We start from the raw sequence: 24,069 nt of genomic DNA, 5'->3' as shown, positions 1-24,069 counted from the left end.
TGTACCTCGTCCCCTCTGAAAATGTCTAACTTTGGTCGCCCCAGTGGCCGTATTAAAAAAGACACTGTGGTCGAGAGCAAAGCGTGCTGAAAGAAACACAGAGTGCAGCAGTTTACACTGAGATTGCCTCATATTTCTACAAACAACATGAATGCCAACAGATTAAGTCTATTACTGTTTAACATTTGTACTTGTAGTGTAATGGAGGGAAACTCTGTTTGCTTTGCTCAGGGGGCCAGTTAATGACAAACAAACATTAAGGGCTGCACCATCTGGAAAAATAAGTAATTGCAATTACTTGGATATTGCAACTGTGATATGATTCACAATATTGGAGGGAATTATCAAATTTGCAACATTATAATAATTTTAATTGAAAAAAATATAAAAACACTACGATAAATATCTATACCATATAACGTATAATAGTTTTTGTCCACAAAAAAGCACCATACTATAGTATTTTGACACATATGTTGTGCCTCATGCTATTTGGATACAACACTAGTCCATATTGCGATTTTGGTAGAATTTCAATTAATTTTCCCGCACCTACAGTCAATTAAAAAAATATTAGACCATTGTTTTCTTCAATTTCTTGTTCAACTAAAGGTACATTTGTTTGGACAAAGATAATGATAACAAAAATAGCTTATAAGAGTTTAATTTAAGAGCTGATATTTAGCCATTTCCCATGGTTTTCTTGATAATTACCAAAATCATTCATTAGCAAGAAAACCCTGGCACCTTATTTACATTTAAAGTACTTTTGAATTTTAAATCTACTTATTTTCATTGTGAATTAGTCAATGGTCCATGGGCTGGCGTAGTGGCTTTAAAAGGGAAGAATTTAATTTGAGCTCTCCTTCTTATCATTTGTCATTCAACGTACTGTTTGATTGAGCTCTTGCATTTTTGTATCTATTTCTAGTTTTCACAAAAAATTGCATCACAACTTTAGTAACTTAATTAGACCAGACTCCGGTTCAACTCTACAGACAACATGGCAGAGGTGGAGAAATGGAAGAGGATGTTACAGAGGAAAATAAGAAGTAAACAGGTCGAGAGTGACCGAGCAAGAGGCCGCTGGCAAGAATAAATCTCAGACTGCCTAGTAGAGAGCTTCTCTTATGGTTTAGTATGGTTCCGAAAATGAGAATAAAATAACACATACAGTTTGTCTTTTAGATGCATTTAGATATAAAGGAGCTGAAAGAAAGCACTTACTTGTAACAATCATTGTTATACTGATTGTAACTGCCCAGAGCTGTCAAGCTCCCCTGACAAATCCCAAAAGAGAAAAGAACTTGTGCACCTGCATCCATCCAAACCTAACCAGCCAAAACATGAGTATTAGTAAACTTTTCACCACCTAAACTATCGTAAGAGTGGAAGCATGTATTGTGAAAATAAAGTATTTTGACTTTGATACTTACTTGAGGGTCCACCAACCTTGCCGGGTCAGGATAGAGGTAGAAAGCTATGCCATCCATAGCTCCCGGTAGAGTGAGCCCACGAGCCAACAGAACCACCAGCATCACGTAGGGGAAAGTGGCTGTAAAGTAAACTACCTGTCAACACAAGACAAAGGCAGGTTCCTGATTTTTAATGTTGATTATTGTAATCTGACAGGATTAACAAAACAAAAAACCTCCCTCAAAAAAGGAGCCGGATTCAAACTCTATCCATTATATAATTAAAATAACAAAAATATAAAGATGCTCTAAAATCACAAAGGTCATCCACGACAGGCTCTGCATTAAAATGATAGATGGCAACATGAGTCACATGACAGAAAAACAAATGTATGACTTTCAGGGAACATGCTATTTCCTGAAAGTGCAGTTGACACACAATATTTAAATTAATTTAAATAAAAAATTGTGGCTTATCAACACCTACAGCTGCCAACACTAAAAGATAAGACTGTTGTATTGTTTTGATGTTATGATAAAATGTTATGTTGTGATGTTGTATGTGATGTTGTATTTTTTTCTTAATTGTATCGTAAGTGTTTGTATGTGTATTTTGTATATTGTACGTATTTTTATTTTTTGTTTGTTTGTTTTTGTTTTTTTGTTTGTTTGTTTTTTGTTTCGTAATTCTCTGCTTTTTTACATCATGGCCAGGGGACTACAGGTGAAAACTAGCCTTCTGGCTAACTCTGGCTTTTTTAACCATGTATAATCATGTGTTTTATGAAATTGCACTGTCCCCTTTTAAATAAACTAATAATCTAATAATATGAATTATTTTTCTTTAATTCTTAACCCTTATGTAGTTGTGGTCGTTCTGATTTATCTGCTTTGTGTTTTCTGCTATGTGTTTGGTTCTGCTAGTGTTTGTTGGGAGAATACGGTTATGGAGAGTGAAAACAACATGTCGTGCAAATTGTAATAAGTTGACTTTACTTTTAAGAAATTGTGATTCCTTCCACATTTACAAGCAAAGAAGTTAATTTCAAGTTGTTAAGGCTAAAAAGAACTGTGTTTAGGCCACACATGTAGTAAACTTCAGTAAAGTTTTAAGTCAAAGCATTCATATTACAGGGAAAATATCACAAAACTGATGCCTTAACATTTCTTAAGTGAGCTGAAAGCATGAGCTCTTGCAACATAGAGACACAGTAGTTTAGTTGGAAACCGCCAGTCTTTATGGTATGCAGTCTAGACTGAGTGATAAAAGGTCACTCTGAGTGGTGGAAGGTTTTTCTTCAGTTACAATAGGAAAGGAGAGTTCAAACCCAGCAGCAAAATACAGCTAGGGTCAAGAAATGTCACAGCTGTCTGTAGAAATCAGCACAAAAATGGCAAATACCAACATAAATCATTATGTTCTGAACAAACTTGCATTTGCAACAGCAAACCTACCTACTAACCTACTCAGTCAATGCAGTCAAGGCATGATGGGAAATGTGGGCCATAACTATAATATGTAAACAGTTAAATGAAATGCAGAGTTCTGTCGAGTTTCTCCAGATTTCCCTGATGGTTCCTAAAGCTGATGAGTTAAATTACTTTCATCGCTGGACGGTTGTTTTAACTATGTTTAATGAAAAATAATAATATTTAAACCTTTTGGCGATATTTCAAGATATATACCGTCATGGGAAAAATATTAGACCATTGTTTTCTTCAATGTATTGTTCATTTTAATGCCTAGTACAACTAAAGGTACATTTGTTTGGACAAATATAATGATAACAACAAAAATAGCTCATAAGAGTTTAATTAAAGAGCTGATATCTAGACATTTGCACTACTATGTATATATTTATATATATATATATATATATGTGTGTATATATGTGTATATATGTATGTATGTATATGTATATATATATATATATATATACACACATATATATATATATATATACTTGCAAGAGTGTACAGTTAGATCTGCATTTATTACTTATTTTATTTATAATCTATACCTATATACTGCAATATGTTTCACAATTACTGCCTAATGCACTTCTGTTTGGATGCTATCTGCATTTCGTTGCTTTGTACTTGTGACATGTGCAATGACAATAAAGTTGAATCTAATCTAATCTAAAAAAATGTTTCCCATGGTTTGGTAATTACCATAATCATTAACAACCACCGGATATCAGCTCTTAAATGAACCCCTTATGAGCTATTTTTGTTGTTATCATAATATTTGTCCAAACAAATGTACTCTTAGTTGTACCAGGTATTAACATGAAAAATTAATTGAAGAAAAAAAGGGTGGTCTAATATTTTTTTTTACCATGACTGTATACATTTTTTCAGGTTTTTTAATGAGAAAAATGTAACCGCATATAAAACATTTGAATGGATATGCACCTTAGACACGAAATGAGGAAACACATGAACACTTGAATAACTAGAATAAGTTTCTCAGATGCAACACACACACACACACACACACACACACACACACACACACACACACACACACACACACACACATTCTTGTACTTCTATCTTCGTGGGGACCCTCATTGGAATAGTGAATTCCCTTGCAAGGCTATAATAGTTTTGAATCTTTTATTAGTTTTAGTTTTAAGTTTGTTGTCAATTTTAGTTTTCAAATCCAGTTAGTTTTAATGAGTTTTTAGAGTGAGTTTTCTAGTTTTAGTTTAGTATTTATTTTTTGAAATGCTTTAGTTTTTGTTAGTTTTAGTTTTTTGTAATGGAGTATTTGTTTGATGGGGTCACAGTGCATTTTGCCTTTATTTCCTTTGTCTTATCCATCTTCATTATGTATGAAAAAAGTTGACAAAGACAAAAACGGAAGACATTTTCACTATAATTTTAGTTAGTCTTGTAACCACACAATACAGTTTTAGTTAATTATCTTTTTTTTGTAACCTTAACCCTAAAAGAAAGTCTTAAATCTCAAACGAGTCCTGAGTGAGATGTCCTCACTCTGTTGTTTAAAAATGTAGTCCGGTCCTCACTATGTAGGAAGTACAAGAAAACACACACACACACACACACACACACACACACACACACACACACACACAATCCAAGACAGCATATTGCTGTGAAGAAGGGTGTGTACCTTTCCAGTGGATCTCACGCCTTTCCAAACACAGAAGTAGCACAGGATCCATGCCAGTAATAGACACAAGGCCAACTCCCACCTCAGGCTACCAATCTCTTCAATCCCTTGAGATATACCCAGCACTCGTCTCCTGAAAACAAACGCATAATATTTCCAAATAAACGGCAGTAAAAAGAGACAAAAACACTGGGAGCATTGTTAAGGATTTACTAATATTGTTCATGATGTGAATAATCAATGTGACTGATCACACGCTGCTATTACAACATTGCACCACATTCAGGTTGAATATAAACACATTCTTTCGGCCTGGAGGAGTGAATAACCACTTCTGGTGAAAATGAGTAATTGAGATATTTCTGGCAACACTTGAATACAGTAAAGCAACTTCAAAACTAAGAAACACTTTTTCTACCTAACATTAGTGATATACTGCACACATAGCAGCCCTGAACAAACAAATAAATAAATTGTTTAATTTGTATCATATTTGCACTTTACTTGTGTGTAAATTTATATTTACATGCTGTCATTTTCAGCTTAACATGTGACATGGAAAAAGATGGATGAGTATGTTTCTGATGAACTGGCACGGCAAGTGTAGAGTACCAAGCAGAGTCAGTATCATGTGACTAAAGTCACATCATTATATTTACCATGGACAAATATTTTTTGGGCAAGGGAATCCTCACGTGGGAAGACACCAAGTTGCCCCCGCCTAAAATTATTTAGAATTTTTCTGAAAACCTGATGAACTTTGCAGGAAAGTGTGAAAGCGTCAGTTATTTTTATCACCTGAACTACATTCATAGGGTACAGCATGTCCTTAGTGTTATCTGTTGAGAAAGTTTGACCATGATTTGGCAAAAGCAAAGTGAAAAAACTCTCACACCCAGTTTTTATGACTTTGCTGCCAAATACATTTGTATTTGCCAAACTCAAAATTTCTTGTGACAGGCTGTTTCAGATGGATGACAGAGAAAATAGTGACATTTTTAACAAGCAGTAAAATATATTTGGCTTTTGTCCAGTTTCTCAAAAACAACAACAACAACCAAAAAACAGGCCAGACCATTAACAGTATTTTAAGTGACAGCTGAATGACAGCTGACTCAGCAAAAAAAAAGGTTTTTTGCTGACACATGATACAGGACTACAGCCATGCTAGCAGCTGTGTGAAACTGGAGCACTAGAAAAAATTAGCATGCTAACATGCCCACAAAGACAATGTTAACGTGTCGATGTTAAGCAGGTGTATTCGTTTTATTTAACGGTCAGTGTCAGTGCACGTCAATTTACCCTTTGGACTTGTCGATCACGCCGGAAATCATCAAATCACATGACTTCTTCATGACTCCATGACGTAAAAACGAAGCAACTGCGAGTCCTGACGTCAATGTCCCTCTAGAGAACTGGCTTAAAACTCCAAGCCAATTCAGATTGAACGATGTCTCTTTACCTTTGATTATGTCACCCCCAGACCCAACTCAGCTCCCTTTGGGCAAAGTTTGTTTTTCCACTTATAGAGGCTCAAACTCTAAAATTAGATCCTTGTTTCAAGGCGAACTCATCTCTACTCCCCCTGCAATTTTCTACTGTCCCTAACATAGATTGGAAAAAAGTCTGGTCCCTACCCCAAAAGTTTATTTTAACTAATAAAACTAAGGAAGTGTCATTTAAACTGCTACATAGATTTTACCCCACGAAAGTGCTGTTACATAAGTTTAAAGTTGACCCTGAAACTACAAACTCTGGAAGGACATTGCCTCGTTTCTTAACACAAATATTTTCACTGGTTTTACTTTGCATTATAGTAATGTCATATTTGGCTGTTTTGATCACAAAAAGAAAAACGATGATGCATATTTTCTTATGAATTTAATTTTTGTTTTTGCCAAATATCACATACACAAATATAAGTTTTCAAGTAAAAAACAAATTTCTTTTTGTTGAAGTCAGAGTTTGAAAAGTATATCTCAACTCTCTCCTGTCTACAAAACAAAAAAGCTGTGAAGACCATATGCACTGCATTGTCTTTAACATGTAATCTTGCATCTGTTTATTTTATTATTTATTTATTTGATTTTGTTTCATTCTTTTCCATTTAATAATTATTCTATTTTATTTTTTAAATATGATTTACTTCTATTTTATTTTTTGCATTGTTTATCTTTCTATAGCTTGTTTCTTCTTCTTTGTAACTGTGCATTGTATTGCTGTTTGATATAAATTAAAAATTAAAAAAAATTTTTTTTTAAAAAACTCCAAGCCATGTTTGATGATGATAGGCCAAGTAAAACCAGAGATAAAGTCAAATATATTTAGTATGAAAAAATATAGAACTAGATAATATCCTCATTTTCCCTCTTATATGTTATAGTTGCAGTCTGTGTTCACATTTGCAACATTTAAAATTCTTTATTGTGCATCATTGTTTGGAAAGTTAAAAAAATAATAATAATTTTTAAATGTATGTTATTTTTGTGGGGGGTTCTGAGTTCAAAATGTTGATCCAGTAAGTCAAAGTGTTAGAAGGTCTTATAGATGAGGTTGTGCTGAGAACATTATACCAACATGGCATTGTAAAAAATGTTTTAAGTGTTATATATACAGTCAAAGATAATTAATCATATTGATGGTTTTGGTTATTATCAAGAAAACCATGTTAAATGTCTAGATATCAGCTCGTAAATTAAACTCTTATGAGATATTTTTGTTGTTATCGTTATATTTGTCCAAACAAATGTACCTGTAGTTGTACCAGGCATCAAAATGAACAAGAAATAGAAGAAAACAAAGGTCTAATAATTCTTTCCATGACTGTTCAGGCAGAATAAAAAGTCAACAATGGCCAAAATTCTAAAAAAAAAACTCTAAAAGGTTAATGAAAAGCATGAAAACTATGAAGAGTATAAAATACACGTGTGGTCACTGTGACCCCAGTTTGAATTTTTCAGTGGGGGCTGTGTTTTGCACCATCTCTCTTTTTTTTCTTTTGCAACATTCTCAGAAAACACCTGACCGGTGAGGAGGTCAAGCTGGTAAGCTTAGATCTCATAGACAGCAGGAGGAACCTGATATGATGTTACATGTGATGCACGTTGCACAGTCACATTCTCGTCTTCTCACTTAAATGAGATGACACCTTGTAGGCTGTCGATATTGCAGTGAGCACAGAAAATGCCAGTGCCTCTTCATGTAATTGGCGTGCACAGAGTTTGACTTGTGGATGAGTAACAGACTGCATACAGAAGAAAGGAAGAAAATAATTGTCTAGGGTTGTTTGGTGCTTGTTTTTGGTGGTTTATGTTCAATTTTAATTTCCGTTTACTTTGCAAATTATTACTTTTACATCCAGAATGTTTATTTACCCTGTCAAGTTAATACAAAACTTTTAAATAACGTATCTGTTCTAGTTTCTCCCTGATTTAAGTGTACTACACCAAGAAAGTGGAACACCCTGCCTGACACAGTCAAACATGCCACATCAGTAGCCATTTATAAAAAAAAAATTAAAAACCTATCTTTTTTCAACAGCATTTGGTTGAACTGTGTGCGTGCGTGTGTGTACGTGTGGTTGTGGGAGTGGGTGCACATGTGTGAGTAAGTAAATGTGTATGTGGTGAATATGGCATAGCTTGTCTACCTGCACTCTTCAATTAATTTGTAATTTATTTTTTCTAATTTTTTTGTTTGTTTGTTTGTTTTCTGTTGTCTTGTTTTGTTTTTTAACTGTACTTATGTATATCCATTGTGAAGCACATTGAGTCTGCCTTGTGCATGAAATGCGCTCTATAAATAAAGTTGAATTGAATTGAATTGAATACTTTGTAAGTGTCCATTTACACCCATTTCATTCTGCTTTAAACTACTTAATATAGACCACTGACCACACTCCCAGCTACATTATAGGATACACATTACTGTACAGTCATGGAAAAAAAATATTAGACCACCCTTTTCTTCAATTTCTTGTTCATTTTAAACTAAATGTACATTAGTTTGGACAAATATAATGATAACAACAAAAATAAATAACCAAAATAATTTCCAAGAAAACCATGGTAAATGTCTAGATATCAGCTCTTAAATTAAACTCTAATGAGCTATTTTTGTTGTTATCGTTATATTTGTCCAAAAAAATGTACCTTTAGTTTTACCAGGCATTAAAGTGAACAATAAATGGAAGAAAACAAGGGTGGTCTAATATTTTTTCCATGACTGTATATGCATAAGGTAGATCTACTGTACATATCATACAACAAGTCCAAAGAAGTTGGGACTCTATGTAAGATGTAAATAAAACCAGAATGGATCAAGTCAATCAGAATTCTAAGTTTATATATACAAACATAAGACTTTATCATTAATCTTTTAAAACCCACTTGCCTGGGTGGGATTAGGGGTAGGGGAAAGTCTAGGATTAGACCCAAAACATTTTTAACCCAAATCTTTAAACAGCAGAACTGTAGGGCCAAAACGCATGTATGAGGCTTCATTTGAAAAGTAACATCTTTGCCAAAACAGCTGCCAAAAACCTAACCCAAACTCCAACTGTTAAAAATACCAAAAGAAATGCTTTTTGTTGCCTAATCACAAGGGATTAGCAGATGATCTCATTCTGTTTTATCTACATTTTAGAAAAATGTCCCAACTTGTTTTGGAACAGGGTTGTATATTTTGCTTGATCCAGCTGAGTCATGCCAATCAAGCAAACCCTGATACAGTATGTGTTTCTGGGACAATGCCGGTTAAAGCTGCCAACAAGTAAATGAATACATGTGTTTGTAGTACTGTACATCAACAGATTAACATTGTGTCGCCGCTCACCAGTGACCAATGTTTATAATATGTCACCAATTAGGTTCTCAGTGTGGACTCTCTTTACAGAAGGAGGAAAGACATACAAAGTGTGAGATCAGCTACAAAGTAATACAGTCATGAATTACACTTACTCCCAGAATTCTGTTGCAGGCGTTGTAGCGTTTGCTGTCCAATTGGATGATGCATTTGTTTTATCAAATTCAACACAAAACTCTGGGAAAAAAACAGGAGATGTTTTATTCGATCAAAAAGTAGATAAATATTTTAAAACAAAAGACAGATACAGTTCTATATATACTCACCCAATACGAAATATTCCTCAACCTATTACAGTGATTTGAGATGTGAGTGAGCATCTGTTGTGGCAGTTTTACTTATCTAAATTGACCTTTTGTAAGCTACAGGGCTGCTTGATCAATCAATCAAGAATGTGATAATTCTGGTATATCATTTGTATTCAAGCTTGTCGGCCATTGTCTATTGCTGCTAGATATGAGGTTATAAAATAAAGAAAGACAAGGAAAACGTAGACCCAAATGTCTGTCATGCACAAAGTTAATTTCTGCTTCCGTCTGCATGTCTACCTGTGTTCCAGGGGTTCCTACAGCTGGCCCACGGGACTTCAGCGCTGAATGACGAGAAGAGGTAGAAGAAGGCCCAAGCCTGGATGATGATGTACGACACTGCAGCATAAGCAATCACGACCTGGGTAGCGTAACCAATCCCTGAGCAGACAGTCAAGGTGTGGTCAGTAAGGGTTATTGACAATGATTGGTGGTGGAAATATTATTCAGATCCCTTACTTAAGTAAAAGTCTATCCCCAAGCAAAACATCACTTTTTTTCAATTAAGTTAATTTCAGTTTGTTCATCCCATTTCAATTATTTTTATAGCAGCAAAATTGGATTGTATAGCAGACAGACTGACCAGCACTGTCAAAAATAACCTGACATAAATGTTGCATGCACCTGATAAACTGACAGTGGTGTAAGAAGTATTCAGATCCCTTACTTAAGTAAAAGTTCTAATATCACACTGTGAAATTACTCCACTACAAGTTAAAGTCCTGCATTAAAAACTTACTTAAGTAAAAGTACAATAGTATCAGCATCAAAATGTACTTAAAGTATCAAAAGTAAAAGTTATGCAGAATGGACCCACTCAGATTGTTTTATATATTCTAAATATATTAGTAGACTATTTATCTTGATGCATTTATTTAAGCAGTATTTAAATTCCCTCAAGGTAGGGGTAATTTTGAGTACTTAATAAACTGTTAGTATGTGGTTAAATTTAAAAAAAGTCTAATCACTTTCAATTTTTCATGATTTTCATGTCAAATCATGACCTGAAAAGTAACTAAAGCTGTCAACTAAATGTACATTTGCCCCAAAATGTAGTGGAGTAGAAGTCTAAAGTGACATACAATAGAAATACTCAATACTCAAATAAAGCACCTCAAAATTGTACTTAAGTACAGTACTTGAGTAAATGTACTTAGTTGCGTTGCTTCACTGGCAAAATATCACAGCATGTAATGCATATAACATCTGCATTGTTAAAGAAAGATATCATCACTGTTATCGTAGTTCTGTCCAGGTTTGTTAGTTGGTCATATGATGAATCAAATATAATATCAGTGGACAATGCATGTAACGCAGGCTGTGTAGACCTGCTCTCCGTAGACCTGCCATAAAGAATTGTTGATTGCAACAGACTGTAACAGGTTACAAAGTAACCTCAAGACAAATTCTCCACAAATAGAGACGATTTAGTACTGTGGCGACTCTCCGTAGAAGTTGGCGCCCAGTTCACTCCAAAGGCACAACGCAGAAAGCTCGGTGAGGTAAAAAAAAAAAAAAAAAGAAGTCCAGAACAATTAAAGGCTTGTAAATGTCGCTGAATTCCAAAGAAACATCACTGCATGCCTGACGTTTGCCCGTCCACAAAACAAAGGCTGAATTTTTCATGAAGAAAAATTTGCAGCACTACGTATGGTGTAAAAAGGGCCCTACATTCTCATATCAGAACATGTCAGGTTGGTGGTAGTGCAGCTGGAGACAAAAGCGACATGCGTGCCTCACTGGTGGACTTGAGGCAAAAGTGCCTTCTTGGATGCTCCTGTGGTAGATAACACATGATGAAGAGCCCTCCAGGGTGCCCTTTCAGTCATAAAAAAAGAGTTTCATCTTAACCAGGGTTTCGAACGATTTCATTATAAATGTATGACAAATGGTGCGCCAGGTGTCCTTTTTATTATCCTGAGTCCGCCAGTGGCATGACTGCTCAGATGTTGGCATGGATCTGTTAGCTTGTAACCTTAATAGAGGTGTAGAGGTTCTTCTCACTCTGCCGGCTGGCACACTGGCCAAGTCTAGGGTTAATCAACCGTTGATATGTTTAAGTTTGTGATCTTACTGATGCGTGACAAACACTGTAACAGAATCACAGAGGCAGACGCCGCCAGTCTGTCCCTAGTCATCCAGAACAGTTCGCTTTCTGTTTTTTTTTTTCATGTTGAATGGTGAGTTTGGTGATAGTTTATATATTTCTTAATCAAGTTTTTTTTTCAAAACCAGTGCTTCTTATACAGTGATCTTATACATCTGTGCCATAGACCTTCATTGATGTCCAAAGAACAAAAACACATCAATGGGCCAAACTGTCCATTTATTTTTGATGAACATACACACCTATGGTTAATTCTTCTCTAATACACCATCCTGCTGCTGTAATTAATCACTAGAACACCAAATATTTATTAATGTATGTCTGAAAATTATTTCCCAACAAATGCACTCTTCACTCATACAAGCAAATCAAGTATATTTGTTTTGCATCTGAAGATAAGATGAGAAAATAAATAATGTAACGTATCTGCATGTTACACTATCTTGTATCAGCCTTCTCAGTCCACATGAACCTTTCACGTGCTGGACTCTTGTGACTTTTGCGTGTCTATGAAAGTTGCACAGGTTTTTCAGGTTTCCAACTGCTTTTTATGTTTGTGTTTTTCACAGTGTTTTTGACCAGTGTTTTTCCATTAGTTTTCCAATGGAGGCTGTGTTTGCTTTGCACCATCTGGGAGGAAACGTGAGCTCTTGTGCAACCTTCTCAGAAGCAACCTGACTCATGACAATGTAAATTTGTTTCTCTGGAATCTCATATACTTCATTTATTTTAGGACTTTGTAAAATGTATGACCTTTTTTATTGACTTTGGTAGGAAGCCAGAAAGTGTTGAAAAAGACTCATTGTTCCATCCATTCATGGGATTTAGTGACATTAGAAGATATGGGACTGATGCCAGCCTTGCATTGACTTTGAGCATCAGCACTGATAATGTATCTGTCCCACACACTATATAATGCATGTGCATAGTCTCCGTGACGTCACCAATCTGTGTCTGAAGAAGTTTGTAGTTTGAAGAAATTCAGTACTATTTATAGTTATAGTATTAGTATAGAAGGCAGGAGGGAAGTTGTGGTGGATTTAATGGTCAGACACAACACTTGGGGTTACTTGTGAGAAACTTATTTTTAGACGTAGTTGACTATCTGCTGTCATTGTCGGCTAGGTTGGGCAACAAAACTACTTGGTTTAATTTAGTGGAGTCAAAAGTACAAAGTTTATCATCTTTCAAATTTAGTGGAGTAAAAGTCAAGAGTTTCCTGCCACTCAAAGCACCAACAGTCTTAGTCATGCATAACTTGAAGCCTTATTATAATTTAAAGTGTTATGAAAGGGGAAATTAGCTAGCACTGGTTTTTGTACTAGTGGGGCGGCATAGCTTAATATAACATACCAATTGTTCATTTTTTGATAAAAGCACCAAATTTGATAGATGTGTTGATAAATACATTGGGAACAAAACTGGATATTGGGCCATAACAAACTCAGACCCTGGTTGCCGTGGCAGCCATTTTTGTTTAAAAATAGCTTCAAGCAGTTGGTTAAACTTTCCTTTCCCATTGGACCCAGTTGCAATTATGGACATAATCTAGATCCTAGAACCCTGAGAACCACATAAAATACTCACTCACACTTTTACAGACTTTTACAAAGTAATTGGTGATCTCATTATATTATAATATTATTATATTGTGCCATGAATCAGTAAAAACTGTAATATTTTCTGTGCATTTTTTTGTCAGATGGTGGATGCTAGAGCAAATTTGGTACAGATGATTTTTTTAAAAAGTAATTACCGCCTTATATATGCGTTACTGTATGCATGCACTTTATTTTGCATGTTTACAGACACCCCCATTCAATTTTAAACATTTCCAATTTGAGCATTAAAGGTACCAATCACCCGTGGGTACAGGGACGTTGGAACTATTCTGGGAGGGGGGACTGTTGACCTCAGAGCCTCTAGGGGTGTCAAATTCTTTTGATATTTAAAAGTGAAAATATTTGATAGGACCTTTAACGGTACAGTTGCTGACAAAAACAAAGCCTATCAGTAGGCCTACTCTACGCACAAATGCAGGCTATCTCACTTCGTCTCAGTCTAATGCTTTGCCAAAGTCAACTTTCTCTCAGCTCCTAATAAAGACTTTTATCAGGGCGGGAACATTAATGACATCCAAAATGTCATGATGAATACTCATTATTGCCAAGTGGGTGAGTCTCTCCTGCGTCATGGATTATAAAAACCACTCAAACGTTTTGAGTTTGTTATTCACAAGAAGCATCTGCTAATGTGAACCATGCCTCGTAAAAAAGAAATCTCTCCGTAGACCTGCGATAAATAATTGTTGATTGAGTGTAATTGAGAGTGAAAGGGGAAGACATGCGGGAAAGGCTCCGAGCCAGATTCGAATGAACAACATCCAATCAACAACACTTCTGTGGAAATACTGGCCTCTGTGGTATGCGCTCTACCAGGTGTGCCACCGGGAACGCCCCAATACGCAACACTTATGTGGAAATGTTTCATAAGTCCACAAAACAAAGGCAAAATTTTTCATGAAGAAAAATTTGCAGCACTACGTATGGTGTAAAAAGGGCCCTACATTCCCATATCAGAACATGTCAGGTTGGTGGTAGTGCAGCTGGAGACAAAAGCAACATGCGTGCCTCACTGGTGGACTTGAGGCAAAAGTGCCTTCTTGGATGCTCCTGTGGTAGATAACACATGATGAAGAGCCCTCCAGGGTGCCCTTTCAGTCATAAAAAAAGAGTTTCATCTTAACCAGGGTTTCGAACGATTTCATTATAAATGTATGACAAATGGTGCGCCAGGTGTCCTTTTTATTATCCTGAGTCCGCCAGTGGCATGACTGCTCAGATGTTGGCATGGATCTGTTAGCTTGTAACCTTAATAGAGGTGTAGAGGTTCTTCTCACTCTGCCAGCTGGCACACTGGCCAAGTCTAGGGTTAATCAACTGTTGATATGTTTAAGTTTGTGATCTTACTGATGCGTGATGAACAACATCCAATCAACAACACTTCTTTGGAAATACTGGCCTCTGTGGTATGCGCTGTATGGTGTAAAAATGGCCGTACATTCCCATATCAGAACATCATCCCAACAGTGAAGTATGATTAAGGAAGCATCATGATTTGGGGCCGGGAAAATTAATTCCCAATTTTATCACAGAATCCTACAGGTTAATGTCAGGTTGGCTGTCAGCAGGACAATGACATGAATTAAAGTAGGCTCATTGAAACCACAAGGGTCTCAGCTTTCCAGTTATAGCTAATGCTAATAGCTTATGTAATTTAAAGTTGATGGGAGAAATGTGCACAAATATTCAAAGACAGTGTGCAAAAATGAAAATGTTAATGCATGAGAAAAACAATGTGGTTTTTGGCTTAAACTGCATGTTATCAACATAAAGTGGACCCCTCTTTATGTCTGTAAAGAGGAGACTTGTGGGAACCCATAGAGCCCATTTTCATTCTGATATCATGATGTCAGAGGTCAAATGACAGCTTTTAAAATCACCATGCCAATTCGCCTAGCAAAAAAAAGAGCCTCACTTTGTACCGTATTATGTCAACTTCCCGATATGATATCCTGGCATGCATTTCCAATGGATTCCTTAGATGTTCTAGTTTCATAAGACAGATATGATGTGAAAATTGAGCCGGCAGCTGGCCGATGAGTCCAATGTACCGCGGACGGACCATCGGAACCCTAAGGGGTTCCATTTATTACTATAACATACAGAGGCAATTTCCCCATTTTGTTGTATTTTCTTTCATTTGTTATTGTTTTACATTGTCAAAAAACATATTTTTACTTGAACTTTTATGTAATTATTATTTGTGGTGTTGTAAACAGGTGAACAGCAGCTTGGAGGTGGCCCAGGTTCTTGTAACAGCTGGCTGCCATTTTGAAAAAAAATTGTGGCCATGATCATCAGAATGCAAATATGCAATGGCCCAATATCCAGTCTTTTTCTGAATATAATAAGCTATATATTTACCAAATTTGGTGCTTTAATCACAAAATGAACAATAGGTTTGCTATGCCGCTCCACTATACCAGGTAGTAAACATGTTTATTTTTGCTATAAAGTTTGGAATTTTAAAATGGGGCACAGACGGGTCATACCAAAGTGTTTGCAACCATCAATCAACCTGTCACACCAATTTTAGTATGTGTGTGACAGGTTGATAAATTGACTGATGGCTGCCTTCTCAGAATAGTGGGGTGGTGATTCATACTATAAATAACTGACCCTTTGGGAAATACTTTTAGTGGGAATAAAGATTTGGATAGTTTATTAAAAGTCCAATATAGTGACATTTTTGGGTGCTTTTCAGAGTCTGTCCTAATCTCTGGGTTACATAAGATCTGATATGTAACTGAGTGGTGAGTGCTCAGCATTAACGGACACACCCCTGTGTGCTTAGAGTCATTCAGGTTGTTAAACAGGACCTGTTAAGACGAGCAGGTGTAGATTAATTGCCTGTGACTCAGTTCTGTACAATGGACAATTCTACCTTTTGACCAGCTTATTTACAATGCAAATTACTTCTGGCTCCTGGTAGTTTTTTTTGTGTGTGTGAGAATGACTGTGTGCATGTCAAATGTGAACACAAAAAGATCAATCAATCATTAGAATGAATGCAGACTCGACTAATCAGGTCACTTTTATAGCATGTCGGTCTCAATAAAGTAATAAATATCTTCATGAATAGGATTAGATAAAATATCCCTTTAATAGTCCCACAATGGGGGGGATTTTCAGTGTTACAGCAGCAAAAGTGTAGAACTCATTCAGTTCAGTACTGAGTCTATTTAGCTATGCCTGTACCTTAACATGAGCTCAATCCTCCGATTAAACCTAATAGAACTCAGGGTAGCATGTTCATTAGGCTCCAAGATTTAAGGGGTAGAGCTGTCATTTCATTAATGTTAATTTCATCTGTAAATCACATTAAATGTCACAAACGTTGCTGGACACACAAAGTGTGTCCAGCATTTGCACATGTTTTGGAGAAAAGGGAAGAAAGAATCCCTCAAGTGTTCAGAGTTCAGCAGGTTCAATGAGTAGAGAGTGAATAAAGCAGTTATGAAATATGTGTTAAAACTTGTTTAGTGTTTGCAACATGTACTTTACGATGCCAGGGGCTACTTTATGATTAACAGGTCTCTACCACCTTGTACTGTGTTTTTTTCTGCAAACTGTTACCCTTTCAAAGTGTGTTTTCACTTCATCAAAGTCATCAAGTTCATCAAGTTAACTGGAAGCTAGTGTTAGCTGATGATGAAGCATCATTCAGGCTCTCAATCTGTTTCCGTGCATGTACCGGTTGAAAAAAACAATATGGCAATGGCCTTAAACCAAGATGGCAACGGCCAAAAAGCTAATACGAGACTTCAAAGCAGCCCTAATGGGGGACATCACATCGACTATATTCACTGTTATTATACAATCAATGGTTAAAACGGAAAAAAAAGTCAATTTTGGGCACTGGTAGAGCAGATATGACGTCATTGTTGGACAGGACATGTTTCTTTCCTGATAGAAATTACATTTTTCTTGGTTTAGCTCAACACGTTTTTGTACATGTGGAAATGTTTTTGTAATATAATACACCTGGATGGTTTTTGCAAAGATGAAGCAGTATCTTTACACACAGGGTACTCTCTGGTAACACAACACCATTCTGTTTAATACACTGACCTTCAAACAATGGGCAGAAGTGCCTCCAGCAGGTGATACATCCTTGAGATGTGTACTGTCCCATGGCTGTCTCCAGGAGGAACATCGGGATACCACAAGAGAGCAGAAACAAGACGTATGGAACCAGAAAGGCCCCTGAGAGAAACATGACAAACATATCAAACAATGATCCCTCTGTCAATCTGAAAAAGATCCACATCCCACATTATCATTCCTGTTTGTTTATCAATGTTTTAAGCACTGAGAATCTAATGAAAAAGGCTGATTATGCAATCATAGATTTTCCAAGAAGGTTTTTTTGCATGTTGTTGTTGTTTTGGCTTTTGCATGGAAACATCTGGTTGTCATAGTAGAGCCCTAATAGTAGCGTCCCCATAAATACTGAAGAACGGGTCTTGAAATCTGACACGTCCACAGATCTGAAGCTATAAAAAGATCAAACACTTTAAGGAGTAGCATTTAACGGAGGCAAGAGGATGACCCTCTAACAAATGTAAAGAACAATTCTTTTGATGTTAGTGGATAACTTCTGAACTCGACAAAGACAATAATATCCTTTGTCCCCTGAGTTGCATTTAGTATGAAAAAAAACCCTTTAATAACACACAGAAGCATTGTGCAATTCCTTAGCAGCTTCCTTATCACTTCAGTCTGTTTCTGAGTCATGGTTCTTTGTCCACATTTGTGAACATTACACATTGATTAAGAGCAGCTGCTTGTCTTGCAGAACAGTAAAAGCATGCACAGTATGGTTTTTGTAGTGTGGGAATCCTGCTTACCTCCCCCATTTTTGTAGCATAAATAGGGAAACCTCCAGAGGTTTCCCAGTCCAACCAGAGTTCCCGCTACAGCCAGCAGAAATTCCAACTTGTTTGCCCATTGGCCCCGATCCAGCAGCTGTGTCTTCTTCACCAGACTGTTATCTGTATGACCGGGCATCTCAAGGCTGTTTCCTTTACGGAACTCTCTTGACATGTTTAGGAATAGTAGCAGATTAGTTACTGATAGAAAGAAATCTAATCTGAAATCAGTCAAGCCTTCCTAGCACTGGGTTATGTACAGACACAAAACTACTCAGCTGATTGTTTGGCACTGCTCAGAAGCTTTGTTTATTTATTTGTTAAACATAAGCTTGCAGGATTATCAGGAATGGAAAGTTTTAACAAGCAAGTGTTTATCAGAAAGCTGCACTCAGAATTAAAGTGATGCATCTAGCAACCCAGTAAAAAATAATTAAAAAAAAGGTACTTACCCCTCCATGACAAAGCCCCCTCCCCCAAAGAGTTGCTTACAGCAAACTGATCAGTATTCCTCTCAGCCGGTAGTACCGCAGAATCTCTACACAAACAACATGTCATGAGCAGAGCCAGAGTGAGAAACAAAGTAGCTATGGTTTCCTTTGGCTCCTCTATGACCTAATTATTGCCGGATTGGTCTGCACACCATGCCGTCTCACTTGAAAAATGTCCAAGGTATACCACTTCCCTGCTGTATTTTTCCACTGAGACAGGGGCAGCTTGAGTGATTAGCACAGTTGCTAACAACTAAACCCAATCAGCTGAGCAGTCTCTGTTTTGTCTGTGGCTGCACATAGCCTGCAGTTATCTGGCAACTGGGAATTTACAGCTTTAAGTCATTCAAATGCCAGTGGCAATGTATGTATGCAGATAATCATCTGCTGTGCTGAAGAAAACTGAAAGATTGACTTGTTGTACATGCATCTTTTTTCACTAGTTTTGTTAACTGTACGGCATCTAATCACTGTAAAACAGGTACATGTAGGCACATATTTCACATGCACATCTGAAGCTCTTGGCATTCATTATTTTATACTAACTTTTAACTAAAACTTTTTTTTAGCTCATGATCTCTGACTTTTAAAAATCTTACTCACCCTCATGCTCATAAGACAACATATTTTTAGATTTTATATTTCACTGACTTCCTTCTTTTGGTTTGTATAGTTATTTTCCTCCAACTGTGCAGTGACGAATACATTTACTATGGTGGCATCATTAAAGTTGATCTTATCTCAGTGTTATCAACAGGGACATGCACAAGGGCAGGCTGAAGTTTGGCTGAGCTGCCCCTCTGGGGGAAAAGGGAAGACTTTTTTTCTCTCTCCTTTAACTGCAAAAGTGGTTAAACTGACACCCTTTACATAAAACAAGTGCAAAATGCAGCCAGACCAAATGGGAAACAACTAATAACTTATCACTGTACTCGTGTAATTTCATAATGCACTCTTCTATATGTGTGAAGAAACAGAATGTGAATACATAGATGTATTGAGGAAATAAAGTTCTACAAACAGGTAAAGTTGTACAAAAAATGAATCCTGCAAAATTAGTACATTTACTTTTTACTTTAAGTGTATTTTGATACCAACACTTTTGTACTTTAATTAAAAAGTACAAATACAGTGGAATTGAATAGAATATCTTTATTATCATTGTCACATGTACAACTTAATTAAGTGCATTCCTTGTCAGTGGTAGATTTAAAACAAATAAATAAAAGTGGAAATTAATAAATAGTATATAAAAATATAAAATATAAAAATAAAAAACAGGAGAAAAAAGCACAACTTCAACTTGGAACAGAGCATTTCCACATCATGACATTTAGTAAAAAATCTACTCCATCAACGACGTCCCTTGAGGTGTGCTGCTACCGTTGTTAACAACAGGTTATTTTACACGAGCTCTTCAACATGTCATTGGATACCTGAAGAGCTCTGCTTTTAAGGAAAACATTGTGCATATTTACCCCGAGGGGGTCTTTGTCATTTGGAGTTATTTGTCTTTGTTACCAATGTCGAGGGGACTCACCTGCTGTAGAAGTCAGTATATTTCCGTGGTAAGTAAGAGTCCGTGTTGAACCTGCTCCGCCTGCAGAGAACGCATTGTTACAGACTAAATACCCTTACAAAATATTAAGCAGTAGAAATGAACTCCAACTCAACTAACTAAAGCATTAAAATGCTTCCTACATGTGAATGTACAGTATCAATAATATGATCCAACTAGAAAATTTCCTCTGGGGAATTTCTGAAAGGGCCACGGGGGCTACTGCCGGTATGTGTACACTATGATGAGATTCTTCAGAGATTTCAAACTATGCCCTTTAACCTCAAAATGTGTGTGTGTGTGTGTGTGTGTGTGTGTGTGTGTGTGTGGCAAAAATTGCATAAAGTGTGTGTGTTTGAAGCATATGTATGCATGTGTGAGGAGTGTCCGCGCGTATGCGCATGTGTGTGTGTGTGTATCTGTATCTGTATTAACTGGCACCTGTTCCGGCTCAGTGACAGCAGAGGTAGACAGACTGGAATGAAAGAAAACTGAAAGAAAACAGAAAACTTTGTTTTTTGTCCAAAACCAAAATACCTCTCATTGATCCGACTAGAACATTTCCTCTGGGGAATTCTGAAAGGGCCGCGGGGGCTACTGCCGGTGTGTGTACACTATGATGAGATTCTTCAGAGATTTCAAACAATTAATACTAGTAATGTTATGATGCTATATAATATACAAGGAGCACACCTACAACAAGCATTCCTTTTCAAGTATTTATTTATACAGCAACCTTTGCCCTTTAACCTCAAAATGTGTGTGTGTGTGTGTGTGCGTGTGTGTGTGTTTGAAGCATGTGTATCTAGAGTAGTGTGAGCGCTTAAGCTGTAATCAGTGCAAAGATCAAAGGCAATCAGAGCAGAGCAATCAACAGAATTAACTGCCACCAACTGCCAATAAGCCGGAAGCATGCCAGAGGTGGACAGACCTCTGAAACAGAAAGCATTTTTGGCAAAACCATAATACATATCATTGATCCGACTTCACTTTGAGCGTCCTGAGTTCTTCCTGAACGTCTACATATGGGTTTTTTTAAGAAAAATGAAAAAATAGCTTTGTTAGAGCGATATAAACAAACTGTTACATCTCCCTTTTTCAGAAATCTTCCTGCGTTTTTAATATGGGAGCCAATGAGGCTGCTGGTGCGTGTTGGTGGTGCATCTGTGCGTCCTACGCCCAAACTATGAATCTGACAGGATTGTGAGTGAGAAAACAAATTTTCCTACATTTCTATGTATAAATTATTTCTGTAGAGTGGAATTTGCGGCCTGCAGCGCAGTTTTCAAATTTTTTTTTTGACAATTTTTTCTCTCCCTCTACACTCTGAGCGATGACATCACACACTGTGACACGAACATTCCGTGCAATACACACCCATCAGAATCTCAGAAATTGTACAGACATGTATGGCTCCCAGACATTGAAGACCCCTTTTCTGTAGCTCCTGTAGAAATGTGTCCAACACTATGTTTTAATAGAAATACTGGCAAAACTAATGACATTCAGCCTCAGCTGAACTTTGTCTTTTATGCCAATTGGCAAATGTTAGCATGCTAACACACTAAACTATGATAGCAACTGTTAGAGTTTGTTTTTTTGCAGAACAGATGAGAGAAGAGTAAAATCCTTTTGACTATTTATTTAAGGCAATAATGAAAGAGTGAGCATGTACATGGACCTTCTCTGTTCAGAAATCACAGGCTGCTAAGCAGTTAGCTGTAACCCCCTCCCAGAAAAGGATGTTTTATAATATGAATGTGCGAATGCTATCTGATTGGTCAAAACAGTTGGGACAGCACCATGGTTTAGACTCATTGGCACACAGGCTCATCCTATATATCTATGGTCCTAGCCTCTTGGTGCTTCAGCTTCCGGTCACCGCCCCGTGGAAGTGTTGGTCACACAATAAAATGTGTGTTCCATGCCCCGCCAAATACACCTCTAAGCAGCATTTTACTAAAGGTCATAATGCAGACCATTGCTAATTTTTATTAATCTCTAACACAACCATGGTTAACATTATCCCTGCTAAATATCAACATGTTAGCAATCTGACTGAGACCATGCTAACATGCTAATGATAGCCTAGATTCAAAGTCGTGTTTCTCGCCATCTGGTGAATGCAACTCAAACTCTTTTAGTTCTGTTTTGGTTTCCACCAGCATGAGAGAAATATCTGGTTCTGTAGCTGCTGAATGTTCCACTATGTTCACCAGCTAGTAGCTTACTTTGTCTGCCTGGTGCAGCTGAAAATACGCTATGAGATGTCTAAGCAATGAGCTAAAAGGCCATATAAAGCTGCGTCAAGCTTCAGATTAAGGAATTTACTGACCCCTTCCATCACATTGTTTTCCCATTGTTATTTAATTCACTGTTTGTATTAAAATATCTACTATAGCAGAATTATTTGGGCAAATGGTTCAGAAATCTAACAGCCAAAAGGGAAATTTTACTCTCCCCTTACAAATGGTTTTATTTATTAGCGGTTATCAAATAACACAATTAACCCTCCTGTTTCTCAGGAACAGAAATAATGTTAGTGGGTCAATTTGACCCGGGGCATGTTTAATTATCATAAAATTTCAGAAAAATTCCCAACAAATGTTGTTTATATTTATTTAATAGCTCGATTACTAACAATTTCAATCAATATTTAGTGCAATGGTGTCCTTTACCTCTCACAGATCATGGTTCAATGAGGATAATTCACTCGCTTTTCAAAAAAAAAAAAAGCATGTTAAAACTTTTTTATGAACATTGGAAAGACCTACATATAAAATACAATGGTTTTACATGACGTTGATTTTTTTATTTTTTTTTATTTTACATTTACATTTTTTTATTTTTTATGAAAAAATACTTTAAACTATTTTTTAAAAAGATTTTTTAACTATGAAATGGGTCAATTTAACCTGTAACATAACAGAAGGGTTAAATAATCATTAAAAAGGCCCATTAATTGTTTTTACACCCATTTGTTGAAGCTGACTAAAATGAATGGCTTTTTCCAGATATAGAATAAAATATGTTTTTATTTTTCTCGCGAACAAAACTAATTATTCAACGGAAGAATGCTTAGGTGTGCAAGCATGTTTTACCAGGTAAGTGTCCTGCCACCTCGGAAGGGTGTGCTGTATTTTTTTTTAGTTGAATCAAATCAAGTCAAATCAAAATCAAAATCAAAATTACTTTATTTATCCCTGAAAAGAAATTCAGTTCACTTTTTTTTAAAAATTTCATTCAAAAACATTCAGAGCAGTGAAGCTTAAAGTTGGGGGTGTTTCAGAAAATGCTGCATCAGTTAAAGTTAACTGTCATGTTTAATCTTTGCAGGAGGGGTTGTTGACAGCCCTCTTAGCTGCCAGGCAAGAGAGATGACAGCAACATTTTTGGAAACATAGTATTGGAAAAATGATCCCGTTGTTTTTCCACCTTACTCTCAAGCTTTGCAACAAAATACTCAATACATAAGTGGGGATTCAACCACACCCTCAAACACAAAAAATACTGTTTTGTGTTAGGGTTAATCTAAATTATTATCAGTTTCTTTACATTTTTTTGACAATGATTGTTGCTCGGCTCAGTAATGATTTACGATGGCTCCTTAAATCTCTTTTACTTCATGTGCAGTCCAACTTCCTGTCACAGGTTTGCACCCGTGAACTTTGTTTGTCACACAGTGAGTGCTC

General features: G+C 36.5%; 1 protein-coding gene across 2 annotated transcripts in view; it reads right to left on the bottom strand.

The window, feature by feature from the left end:
• Window positions 1-20,375, bottom strand: part of LOC131965658 (sodium- and chloride-dependent GABA transporter 2-like) — a 33,520-nt gene extending 13,145 nt beyond the window's left edge. The window contains exons 1-9 of one of the 2 annotated variants that reach the window (XM_059328517.1): window positions 20,360-20,375; window positions 18,781-18,866; window positions 18,308-18,495; window positions 17,529-17,663; window positions 9,969-10,109; window positions 9,516-9,597; window positions 4,558-4,690; window positions 1,437-1,571; window positions 1,228-1,331 (exon numbers count right to left, since the gene is read on the bottom strand). In XM_059328517.1, the coding sequence (XP_059184500.1) occupies window positions 1,228-1,331; window positions 1,437-1,571; window positions 4,558-4,690; window positions 9,516-9,597; window positions 9,969-10,109; window positions 17,529-17,663; window positions 18,308-18,495; window positions 18,781-18,788 (926 nt within the window). In that variant the 5' untranslated portion in view covers window positions 18,789-18,866; window positions 20,360-20,375. Of the gene's footprint in view, window positions 1-1,227; window positions 1,332-1,436; window positions 1,572-4,557; window positions 4,691-9,515; window positions 9,598-9,968; window positions 10,110-17,528; window positions 17,664-18,307; window positions 18,496-18,780; window positions 19,032-20,359 lie in introns of those variants that run through there. The other variant, XM_059328516.1, reaches the window with a different exon arrangement.
• Between the last annotated feature and the right edge of the window lie 3,694 nt (window positions 20,376-24,069).

The sequence above is a fragment of the Centropristis striata genome, chromosome 3, assembly GCF_030273125.1.
Source record: "Centropristis striata isolate RG_2023a ecotype Rhode Island chromosome 3, C.striata_1.0, whole genome shotgun sequence".
NCBI lineage: Eukaryota > Metazoa > Chordata > Actinopteri > Perciformes > Serranidae > Centropristis > Centropristis striata.
This window is presented reverse-complemented; position numbering and strand designations above follow the sequence as displayed.